We start from the raw sequence: 12051 nt of genomic DNA on the forward strand, positions 1-12051 counted from the left end.
AGAGATGTCTTACTGTGGCTGTGGCTGAGACGGTCTGTATGCTGGTGTCCTGTCCACTCTGTTCACTGTGGTTCTGTGAAGTGGGGTACATGTTGAGGGGGTGTTCACTGACGGGGGGCTGTCCTGTGTAGTCGGGGGGAGCAGGGTGGGGGTGGGAGGCGCTGTACTCAGCGGGCAGGCCGTTCTGAGGGGGGGCAAACTGGGCGGAGGGGTACGGCTGAGTCATGGAGTCTGGAGGGGGAGGAGCTTCCTGGTTACCCTGCGGGGGGAGGTGGGTGAGAAGGGGGAGAGGGAGAGGGGAGAGGGAGGAGGAAGAGAGGGGAGAGGGGGAGAGAGGAGGGGGAGAGAGGGGACAGAAGGGGTAGAGAGGGAGGGAGGGAGAGAGGGGGAGGAGGAGGAGAGGAGGGAGGGAGGAGGGAGAGGGAGGGAGAGAGGGGAGAGGAGGGAGAGAGGGGGAGAGAGGGAGAGAGGGGGATAGGCAGGAGGAAAGGAGAGGGAGGGGGAGGAGAGAGGGGAAAGAGAGTTAGTACCAGACCAGATTGAACAATCAATTTAAAATAATTGTGAGAATACTTGATGGTAACAGTGCTCTAGCCAGCTGTGAGAATACTTGATGGTAACAGTGCTCTAGTCAGCTGTGAGAATACTTGATGGTAACAGTGCTCTAGCCAGCTGTGAGAATACTTGATGGTAACACTGCTCTAGCCAGCTGTGAGAATACTTGATGGTAACAGTGCTCTAGCCAGCTGTGATAATACTTGATGGTAACAGTGCTCTAGCCAGCTGTGAGAATACTTGATGGTAATGGTGCTCTAGCCAGCTGTCAGAATACTTGATGGTAACGGTGCTCTAGGCAGCTGTCAGAATAGTTGATGGTAACAGTGCTCTAGCCATCTGTGAGAATACTTGATGGTAACAGTGCTCTAGCCAGCTGTCAGAATACGTGATGGTAACAGTGCGTCGTTTTCTCTCTTATTCTTCCCCAAACCATAGCCCTGACCTTAACCACTCAGAATGAATTCCTAAACTGTTAACCTTTGAGTTGTTTCTGTTTTAACCCTATAACCACACGACTTGCTGCTGTAACCACACAGAATGAATGAGTCAAAAATGTATGTTTATCCATAATACATTAAATTTCGAAGGGGAACTATGAGATCTTGTTGCATCATGTAGCCTACAGACAGACAGTGAACTGGGAGGGAAGCGTCATGTAGCCTACAGACAGACAGTGAACTGGGAGGGAAGCGTCATGTAGCCTACAGACAGACAGTGAACTGGGAGGGAAGCGTCATGTAGCCTACAGACAGACAGTGTACTGAGAGGGAAGCGTTATGTAGCCTACAGACAGACAGTGTACTGGGAGGGAAGCGTCATGTAGCCTACAGACAGACAGTGAACTGGGAGGGAAGCGTCATGTAGCCTACAGACAGACAGTGAACTGGGAGGGAAGCGTCATGTAGCCTACAGACAGACAGTGAACTGGGAGGGAAGCGTCATGTAGCCTACAGACAGACAGTGAACTGGGAGGGAAGCGTTATGTAGCCTACAGACAGACAGTGTACTGAGAGGGAAGCATCATGTAGCCTACAGACAGACAGTGAACTGGGAGGGAAGCGTCATGTAGCCTACAGACAGACAGTGTACTGAGAGGGAAGCGTCATGTAGCCTACAGACAGACAGTGTACTGAGAGGGAAGCATCATGTAGCCTACAGACAGACAGTGTACTGAGAGGGAAGCATCATGTAGCCTACAGACAGACAGTGTACTGGGAGGGAAGGGGTGGAAAACTTAACAGAAAGAAGGAGCAAGGTTTCCCATTATCCAGGAGGGAGAGTTTGAAACACCCACAGCTTTTCTGCTAGCCAACTGAAAACCAGTAGACTGTATAACTACGCATATATACCGCACATATGTGAAGGCCCGCTCCCTTGGGGGCTCTATATATCAGCCAGACTAGCTGGAGAGAGAGAGAGAGAGAGAGAGAGAGAGAAGAGAGAGAGAGAGAGAGAGAGAGAGAGAGAGAGAGAGAGAGAGAGAGAGAGAGAGAGAGACTTAGCTAAACGCTCTGTTGTGCATCTAATGAGAACCACATTTGGAGGCCTGAAATATGCTTTACGTGGCAGTGAGCTGGAGACATCAGGCAAATGCTCTTTCTAAATGGAGAGAATATCTCTTTACCCAGTTAAAGGGCACACTATTAAGTATTTAAATACACAATTGAGAAGTGTCCGCCACTCTCCCTCCCTCCCACAGAGGACTGGAGGTTAATAAAGCATTTCTTTCTATCCATTCATTACCGTGAATTTACAGTGTGTTTGTATGTGTGTGATTGATAATCTGAAGTGCAAGTGATGCTGTGACTCACATAAGTCAGATGCTATATCTTTCTCTGTGACCAACAGAAGTCAGATGCTATATTTTTCTCTGTGACCAACAGAAGTCAGTTGGTAGAAGTCAGTTGGTAGAGCATGGCGCTTGCAACGCCAGGGTTGTGGGTTCGTTTCCCACGGGGGGCCAGTATGAAAATATATGCACTCACTAACTGTAAATCGCTCTGGATAAGAGCGTCTGCTAAATGACTAAAATGTTAAATGTAAATATCTTTCTCTGTGACCAACAGAAGTCAGATGCTATATCTTTCTCTGTGACTCACAGAAGTCAGATGCTATATCTTTCTCTGTGACTCACAGAAGTCAGATGCTATATCTTTCTCTGTGACCAACAGATGTCAGATGCTATATCTGTCTCTGTGACTCACAGAAGTCAGATGCTATATCTTTCTATGTGACCAACAGAAGTCAGATGCTATATCTTTCTCTGTGACCAACAGAAGTCAGATGCTATATCTTTCTCTGTGACCAACAGATGTCAGATCCTATATCTGTCTCTGTGACCAACAGAAGTCAGATACTATATATTTCTCTGTGACCAACAGAAGTCAGATGCTATATCTTTCTCTGTGAACAACAGAAGTCAGATGCTATATTTTTCGCTGTGACCAACAGAAGTCAGATGTTATATATTTCTATGTGACCAACAGAAGTCAGATGCTATATCTTTCTCTGTGACCAACAGAAGTCAAATGCTATATCTTTCTGTGTGACTCACAGAAGTCAGATGCTATATCTTTCTCTGTGACCAACAGAAGTCAGATGCTATATCGTTCTCTGTGACTCACAGAAGTCAGATGCTATATCTTTCTCTGTGACCAACAGAAGTCAGATGCTATATCTTGCTCTGTGAGACTTCATACAAACACAAATGACTAGACATGCAGTACATCTCTCTTCCCAGTATAGTTTTCTATTTTGTTTACAGTGCACTATTTTGACCTGAGCCATGTAGGGGTAGAATAGAGGGTGTAGCCTAGTGAAGGATGTCATGTGAGACAGAGGCTCAACAGTCCAGACCTACTATTGTTTTCATCTCTCTCTCTCTCTCTCTCTCTCTCTCTCTCTCTCTCTCTCTCTCTCTCTCTCTGACAGTCTCCAGTAGTAACAGAGAGTAGAGGTAACTGCTCCATGCTCTCTGCAGCAGCTGGTTTTAGACGGACTACATTAATCTAAAGACAACACACACACATGCTGAACCACAACCCTATCCGAGACACACTGAGATAGAGAGAAGGAGAGAGAGAGGAGAGGGAGGGAGAGAAAGAAGGAGAGAGAGGGAGAGAGCAAGAAAGCAAAACAGCTCCTGAATAATGATGTCTGTAAAACAGTTGCTGAGAGGAGCTGCCTCTTCCTTCATGACAGTCACACACACACACCACTTAACAGCATGCTCACACTCATACACACACACACACACACACACGCACACACACACTCACACACACACTAAGTCACAGCACACACACACCACTTCACAGCATGCTCACACTCACACACACAACTTCACAGCATGCTCACACACCCTGCACCCGCTCTACTCTGCAGTTGCAGCACAAAAGAGAGACAGAGTGGAAAGAGAGAAAATAGAGGACTACGCTGGCTAAGAAGAAGAAGAAGGAAATACCTGCTCCACCATCTTGCCTGCCTCTTTCTCCTCCATACACACATCCAGCGGCTTTCCTTCCTTTCCTCGCTTCTTCCTCCCTTCTTTCTCCTCCTGCCTCCAGCATCTGCCTGCCTGCCCACAGCCAGCATCAATTACGGATGGGGCGTGGGTTCCCCGTGTGTGTGTGTGTTCAGTGGGTGTTTTCAGTGTGTGTGTGTGTGTGTGTGAGTGGGAGGGATGGTAGTGAAGGGAGGGGTGTTATAGAAAGAGGAGGAGGCTATGGAGACTGAGAGCGGTGTTCCAAAATGTTCACTCTCTCTTTCTCCTTGTCTCTCACTCTCTCTTTCTCCTTGTGTCTTTCACATTCTTTCTCCTTGTCTCTCTTCTCTCTCTTTCTCCTTGTCTCTTTCTCTCTCTCTTTCTCATTGTCTCTCTTTATCTCTCTCTCTCTCTCTCCTTGTGTCTCTTTCGCTCTCTCTTACTCCTTGTGTCTATTTCTCTCTCTCTTTCTCCTTGTCTCTCTTTCTCTCTCTCTTTCTCCTTGTCTCTCTTTCTCTCTCTCTTTCTCCTTGTGTCTTTCACTCTCGTGCTCCTTGTCTCTCTTTCTCTCTCTTCCTCCTTGTGTCTCTTTCTCTCTCTTTCTCCTTGTCTCTCTTTCTCACTCTCTTTCTCCTTGTCTCTTTCGCTAGCTCTTACTACTTGTGTCTCTTTCTCTCTCTCTCTTTCTACTTGTCTCTCTTTCTCCTTGTGTCTCTTTCTCTCTCTCTTTCTCCTTGTCTCTCTTTCTCCTTGTCTCTCTTTCTCTCTCTCTTTCTCCTTGTCTCTTTCGCTCTCTCCTTCTTCTTGTCTCTTTCTCTATCTCTTTCTCCTTGTGTTTCTTTCTCTCTCTCTTACTCCTTGTCTCTCTTTCTCCTTGTCTCTCTTTCTCTCTCTTTTTCTCCTTGTGTCTCTTTCTCTCTCTCTTTGTGTCTCTTTCTCTCTCTCTTTCTCCTTGTCTCTTTCTCTCTCTCTTTCTCCTTGTGTTTCTTTCTCTCTCTCTTACTCCTTGTCTCTCTTTCTCCTTGTCTCTCTTTCTCTCTCTTTTTCTCCTTGTGTCTCTTTCTCTCTCTCTTTGTGTCTCTTTCTCTCTCTCTTTCTCCTTGTCTCTCTTTCTCTCTCTTTCTCCTTGTGTCTTTCTCTCTCTCTTTCTCCTTGTCTCTCTTTCCTCCTTGTGTCTCTTTCGCTCTCTATTTTTCCTTCTCTCTCTTTCTCTCTCTCTTTCTCCTTGTGTCTCTTTCGCTCTCTCTTTTTCCTTGTCTCTCTTTCTCTCTCTCTCTTCCTCCGTGTGTCTCTTTCTCTCTCTCTTTCTCCTTGTGTCTCTTTCACTCTCTCTTTCTCCTTATCTCTTTCTCACTCTCTCTTTCTCCTTGTGTCTCTTTCTCCCTCTCTTTCTCCTTGTGTCTCTTTCTCTCTCTCTTTCTCCTTGTGTCTCTTTCTCTCTCTCTTTCTCCTTGTGTCTCTTTCTCTCTCTCTTTGTGTCTCTTTCTCTCTCTCTTTCTCCTTGTCTCTCTTTCCTCCTTGAGTCTCTTTCGCTCTCTCTTTTTCCTTCTCTCTCTTTCTCTCTCTCTTCTCCTTGTGTCTCTTTCGCTCTCTCTTTTACCTTGTCTCTCTTTCTCTCTCTCTCTTTCTCCCTGTGTCTCTTTCTATCTCTCTTTCTCCTTGTCTCTTTCACTCTCTCTTTCTCCTTATCTCTCTTTCTCACTCTCTCTTTCTCCTTGTGTCTCTTTCTCCCTCTCTTTCTCATTGTGTCTCTTTCTATCTCTCTTTCTCCTTGTCTCTCTTTCTCTCTCTCTCTTTCTCCTTGTGTCTCTTTCTCTCTCTCATTCTCCTTGTGTCTCTTTCGCTCTCTCTTTCTCCTTGTCTCTCTTTCACTCTCTCTTTCTCCTTGTGTCTCTTTCGCTCTCTCTTTTTCCTTGTATCTCTTTCTCTCTCTCTCTTGCTCCTTGTGTCTCTTTCTCTCTTTCTCCTTGTCTCTCTTTCTCTCTCTCTTACTCCTTGTGTCTCTTTCTCTTTCTCTCTCTCTTTCTCCTTGTCTCTCTTTCACTCTCTCTTTCTCCTTGTGTCTCTTTCGCTCTCTCTTTTTCCTTGTATCTCTTTCTCTCTCTCTCTTGCTCCTTGTGTCTCTTTCTCTCTTTCTCCTTGTCTCTCTTTCTCTCTCTCTTGCTCCTTGTCTCTCTTTCTATCTCTCTGTCTCCTTGTGTCTCTTTCACTCTCTTCCTCCTTGTCTCTCTTTCTCTCTCCATCTCTTTCTCCTTGTGTCTCTTTCGCTCTCTCTCTTTCACCTTGTGTTTCTTTCTCTCTCTCTGTCTCCTTGTGTCATTCTCTCTCTCTTTCTCCTTGTGTCTCTTTCTCTCTCTCTTGCTCCTTGTCTCTCTTTCTCTCTCTCTTTCTCCTTGTCTCTCTTTCTCTCTCTCTCTCTTTCTCCTTGTGTCTCTTTTTTTCTCTCTCCTTCTCCTTGTGTCTCTTTCTCTCTCTCTTTCTCCTTGTGTCTCTTTCTCCTTGTCTCTCTTTTACTCTCTCCCTCTCCTTGTGTCTCTTTCGCTCTCTATTTTTCCTTGTCTCTCTTTCTCTTTCTCTCTTTCTCCTTGGGTCTTTCTCTCTCTTTCTCCTTGTCTCTCTTTCTCTCTCTCACTCCTTGTGTCTCTTACTCTCTCTCTTTCTCCTTGTCTCTCTTTCTCTCTCTCTTCTCCTTGTCTCTCTTTCTCTCTCTCTCTTTCTCCTTGTGTCTCTTTCTCTCTCTCTCTTTCTCCTTGTGTCTCTTTCTCTCTCTTCCTCCTTGTCTCTCTTTCACTCTCTCTTTCTCCTTGTGTCTCTTTCGCTCTCTATTTTTCCTTGTCTCTCTTTCTCTCTCTCTTCTCCTTGTCTCTCTTTCTCTCTCTCTCTTTCTCCTTGTGTCTCTTTCTCTCTCTCTCTTTCTCCTTGTGTCTCTTTCTCTCTCTTCCTCCTTGTCTCTCTTTCACTCTCTCTTTCTCCTTGTGTCTCTTTCGCTCTCTATTTTTCCTTGTCTCTCTTTCTCCCTGTGTCTCTTTCTCTCTCTCTTTCTCCTTGTCTCTCTTTCTCTCTCTCTTTCTCCTTGTCTCTTTCGCTCTCTCTTGCTCCTTGTCTCTATTTCTCTCGCTCTCTTACTCCTTGTCTCTCTTTCTCTCTCTCTATCTCCTTGTCTCTCTTTCTCTCTCTCTTTCTCCTTGTCTTTCTCTCTCTCTTTCTCCTTGTCTCTCTTTCCTCCTTGTGTCTCTTTCGCTCTCTTTTTCCTTCTCTCTCTTTCTCTCTCTCTTTCTCCTTGTTTCTATTTCGATCTCTCTTTCTCCTTGTGTCTCTTTCTCTTCCTCTTTCTCCTTGTGTCTTTCTCTCTCTCTTGCTCCGTGTCTCTCTTTCTCTTTGCCTCTCTTTCTCCTTGTCTCTCCCTCTCTCTCTCTCTCTTCCTCCTTGTGTATTTCTCTCTCTCTTTATCCTTGTCTCTCTTTCTCTCTCTATTTCTCCTTGTGTCTTTCTCTCTCTCTTTCTCCTTGTCTCTCTTTCCTCATTGTGTCTCTTTCGGTCTCTCTTTTTCCTTCTCTCTCTTTCTCTCTCTCTTTCTCCTCGTGTCTCTTTTGCTCTCTCTTTTTCCTTGTCTCTCTTTCTCTCTCTCTTTCTCCTTGTGTCTCATTATCTCTCTCTTACTCCTTGTGTCTTTCACTCTCTTGCTCCTTGTCTCTCTTTCTATCTCTCTGTCTCCTTGTGTCTCTTTCGCTCTCTCTTTCTCCTTGTCTCTCTTTCTCTCTCTCTCTTTCTCATTGTGTCTCTTTTGCTCTCTCTTTCTCCTTGTGTTTCTTTCTCTCTCTCTTTCTCATTGTGTCGTTCTCTCTCTCTTTCTCCATGTCTCTCTTTCTCTCTCTCTTTCTCCTTGTGTCTCTTTCTCTCTCTCTTTCTACTTGTCTCTCTTTCTCCTTGTCTCTCTTTCTCTCTCTCTCTTTCCCCTTGTGTCTCTTTCTCTCTCTCTTTCTCCTTGTGTCTCTTTCGCTCTCTATTTTTCCTGTCTCTCTTTCTCTTTCTCTCTTTCTCCTTGTGTCTCTTTCTCTCTCTCTTTCTCCTTGTCTGTCTTTCTCTCTCTCTTTCTCCTTGTGTCTCTTTCACTCTCTCTTACTCCTTGTGTCTCTTTCTCTCTCTCTTCTCTTTGTCTCTCTCTATCTCCTTGTCTCTCTCTATCTCCTTGTCTCTCTCTATCTCCTTGTCTCTCTTTCTCTCTCTCTTCCTCCTTGTGTCTTTCATTCTCGTGCTCCTTTTCTCTCTTTCTATCTCTCTTCTCCTTGTGTCTCTTTCGCTCTCTCTTTCTCCTTGTCTCTATTTCTCTCGCTCTCTTTCTCCTTGTGTCTCTTTCGCTCTCTCTTGCTCCTTGTCTCTATTTCTCTCGCTCTCTTACTCCTTGTCTCTCTTTCTCTCTCTCTTTCTCCTTGTCTCTCTTTCTCTCTCTCTTTCTCCTTGTCTCTCTTTCTCTCTCTCTTTCTCCTTGTCTCTCTTTCTCTCTCTCTCTTTCTCCTTGTCTCTCTTTCTCTCTCACTTTCTCCTTGTGTCTATTTATCTCTCTCTTTCTCCTTGTGTCTCTTTCTCTCTCTATTTTTCCTTGTCTCTCTTTCTCTTTCTCTCTTTCTCCTTGTGTCTTTCTCTCTCTCTTTCTCCTTGTCTCTCTTTCTCTCTCTCTTACTCCTTGTGTCTCTTTCTCTCTCTCTTTCTCCGTCTCTCTTTCTCTCTCTCTTTCTCATTGTCTCTCTTTCTCTCTCTCTCTTTCTCCTTGTGTCTCTTTATCTCTCTCTTTCTCCTTGTGTCTCTTTCTCTCACTCCTTGTATCTCTTTCACTCTCTCTCTTTCTCCTTGTGTCTCTTTCGCGCTCTATTTTTCCTTGTCTCTCTTTCTCTTTCTCTCTTGCTCCTTGTGTCTCTTTCTCTCTCTCTTTCTCCTTGTCTCTCTTTCTCTCTCTCTTTCTCCTTGTCTCTCTTTCTCTCTCTCTTTCTCCTTGTGTCTATTTTGCTCTCTCTCTTTCTCCTTGTCTCTCTTTCTCTCTCTCTATCTCCTTGTCTCTCTTTCTCTCTCTCTTTCTCCTTGTGTATTTCTCTCTCTCTTTCTCCTTGTCTCTCTTTCCTCCTTGTGTCTCTTTCACTCTCTCTTTTTACTTCTCTCTCTTTCTCTCTCTCTTTCTCCTTGTGTCTATTTCGATCTCTCTTCACTCCTTGTGTCTCTTTCTCTTCCTCTTTCTCCTTGTGTCTTTCTCTCTCTCTTGCTCCGTGTCTCTCTTTCTCTTTGTCTCTCTTGCTCCTTGTCTCTCTCTCTCTCTTTCTCATTGTGTCTTTCTCTCTCTCTATCTCCTTGTCTCTCTTTCTCTCTCTATTTCTCCTTGTGTCTTTCTCTCTCTCTTTCTCCTTGTCTCTCTTTCCTCCTTGTGTCTCTTTCGTTCTCTCTTTTTCCTTCTCTATTTCTCTCTCTCTCTCTCTCCTTGTGTCTCTTTCGCTCTCTCTTTCTCCTTATCTCTCTTTCTCACTTTCTCTTTCTCCTTGTTTCTCTTAATCTCTCTCTTCTCCTTGTGTCTCTTTTCTCTCTCTTTCTCCTTGTGTCTCTTTCTCTCTCTCTTTCTCCTTGTCTCCCATTATGTCTCTCTCCATGTCTCTCTTTCTCTCTCTCTTTCTCCTTGTCTGTCTTTCTCTCTCTCTTTCTCCTTGTGTCTCTTTCACTCTCTCTTACTCCTTGTGTCTCTTTCTCTCTCTCTTTCTCCCTGTCTCTCTCTCTATCTCCTTGTCTCACTTTCTCTCTCTCTTTCTCCTTGTGTCTTTCTCTCTCCTTCTCCTTGTCTCTCTTTCTATCTCTCTGACTCCTTGTGTCTCTTTCGCTCTCTCTTTCTCCTTGTCTCTTTTTCTCTCTCTCTCTTTCTCATTGTGTCTCTTTTGCTCTCTCTTTCTCCTTGTGTTTCTTTCTTTCTCTCTCTCTTTCTCCTTGTCTCTCTCTCTCTCTCTCTCTCTCTCTCTCTCTCTCTCTGCATGCTGGGAGTGTTTGGTGTATGTTGGGAATTGTTTGAGTGAGTGCTAAGTGGTGATATCCTTTTTTCTTCTATGCATGATTAAGGTTATTATTTATATTTTCTTGTTGTGGTAGAATTAAGTATATTGTTTTTCGTGTCGAAATTACCCTAATTTTGGTGGGAATGGCGGCCCGAATCGGGACGCCATCCCTGTCACTTCGGCACGGCTTTAGGTGTGTTACTGAAGCTACTGTCACGGTGGAAGAGGTTCTGGTCGCCGTAGGAGAGAAGGTAAGATATGAGAATGTTGCTTATGCATCACAGATGAATAAAGCGGTGGTGGTATTTCTTAAAGAAGAGCGCCTTGTTGATCGTATGGTTGAGCATGGCATACTTCTTAAAGGAATGTTTATTCAAGTTACGCCGCTTTTTCTCCGTCAACAAGGGTAACAATTTCAAATGTACCGCCGTTCATTCCAAATGAGCTATTGGAGCGCGAGTTATTGCGCTTTGGGAAGTTTGCAAGTTCAATTAAGGTTGTCCCATTGGGTTGCAAACACCGGCGTTGAAACAGGTAATGTCGTTTTCGGCGACAGGTGTTTATGTTTTTGGACTCACCGGAGCAGACTTTGGAGTTATCGTTTAAAGTCAAATATGACAATAGACTGTATATGGCTTATGCTAGTACGGGTAGTCAACGGTGTTTTGAGTGTGGGGATGTTGGTCATAAGCGACATGCTTGCCCGAAAAGGGAGAAGGCAGAGGGAGGGGCGCAGGTGGTCCTCGTAACGCCTGGGCCCACTGATGTAGGAAGAGGTGGGCTGACAGTGGTAGAGCAGCCACACGCATCTGTTGCTGAGGAACAAGTTGTCCGTGTTGAGGGCACAGAGGTGCAACTTGTACCAGAGGGAAATGTTATGCAGCAGAAAAAATTGTTGTAGAAGGTAAGGATGGATCTGAAGGGCCATTTCCTCAGACTGGTGAGGAGGTGCCCAGTACGAGTGCTGTGGTACAGGAGGGCGTACATGTGGAGCTAATCTCCCAGGTAGTGGAGGAGATGCCCACTACAAGTAATGGGTTACAGGAGAGGGTTCATGTGGAGCTAATCTCCCAGGTAGTGGAGGAGATGCCCACTATAAGTGCTGGGGTACAGGGGGGGCTAGTCTCCCAGGTAGTGGAGGAGATGCCCACTACGAGTAATGGGGTTCAGGTGGGGCTAGTCTCCCAGGTAGTGGAGGAGATGCCCACTACGAGTAATGGGGTTCAGGTGGGGCTAGTCTCCCAGGTAGTGGAGGAGATGCCCACTACGAGTAATGGGGTTCAGGTGGGGCTAGTCTCCCAGGTAGTGGAGGAGATGCCTGGTACGAGTGATGGGGTGCAAGTGGGGGAGTGTTGAAAGGGATGTGGTAGAGGGGAGTCAGTGGTCTGTGGCCTCAGTTGAGGAGGATCAGGAGAAGGATATGGATATCTCTCTTGATACGATATCAGCTGGTGAGGACTCAATTTACGATCTAGAGGAGGTAAATGGGTTTCTGGATCAGACTTTTGGGAAATCTGTCAAATTGCCAGATTATTTTGATGTTGATAAGTTTGTGAGGTCAGCTGTGATGTTACAGAAGACGGTAGGGTTAGACCAGTTGAGTGAGAAGAAGCGGTTTCACTTGAGGAAATTTGTTACTGCTGTTGCAGCAGCAAAAGGTGATGGGAAACGTGGTCAGGTTAAGAGAAAATTTAAATAATGATGATGATTATGCCTCATAGGGTGTTCTATTCTCTTTGTCTGGTTTCTCAGTGGTATCTTCTGCTTTTCCTTTTTCTTTTCTATATGGAGGTACTAAGGGTAGGTTCTCTCAATATTAATGGAGGAAGGGACAGGAATAAGAGGGATTGGGTATTAGAAGTAATAAAACAGAAAAGGCTTAATGTAGTTTTCCTGCAGGAGACACATAGTGATGAGGAAAATGAGGTTGACTGGGGTATGTGGTGGGAGGGGCAGCATATACTCAGTCATGGTACTAATTTC

General features: G+C 45.2%; 1 protein-coding gene across 4 annotated transcripts in view; it reads right to left on the reverse strand.

The window, feature by feature from the left end:
- Window positions 1-12051, reverse strand: part of LOC121558374 (RNA binding protein fox-1 homolog 1) — a 394807-nt gene that overhangs the window by 192336 nt on the left and 190420 nt on the right. For 3 of the 4 annotated variants that reach the window (XM_045214489.1, XM_041871773.2, XM_045214490.1), the window contains exon 2: window positions 14-259. In XM_045214489.1, the coding sequence (XP_045070424.1) occupies window positions 14-259 (246 nt within the window). Of the gene's footprint in view, window positions 1-13; window positions 260-4021; window positions 4227-12051 lie in introns of those variants that run through there. The other variant, XM_045214491.1, reaches the window with a different exon arrangement.

This window comes from Coregonus clupeaformis, unplaced genomic scaffold (assembly GCF_020615455.1).
Source record: "Coregonus clupeaformis isolate EN_2021a unplaced genomic scaffold, ASM2061545v1 scaf0267, whole genome shotgun sequence".
NCBI lineage: Eukaryota > Metazoa > Chordata > Actinopteri > Salmoniformes > Salmonidae > Coregonus > Coregonus clupeaformis.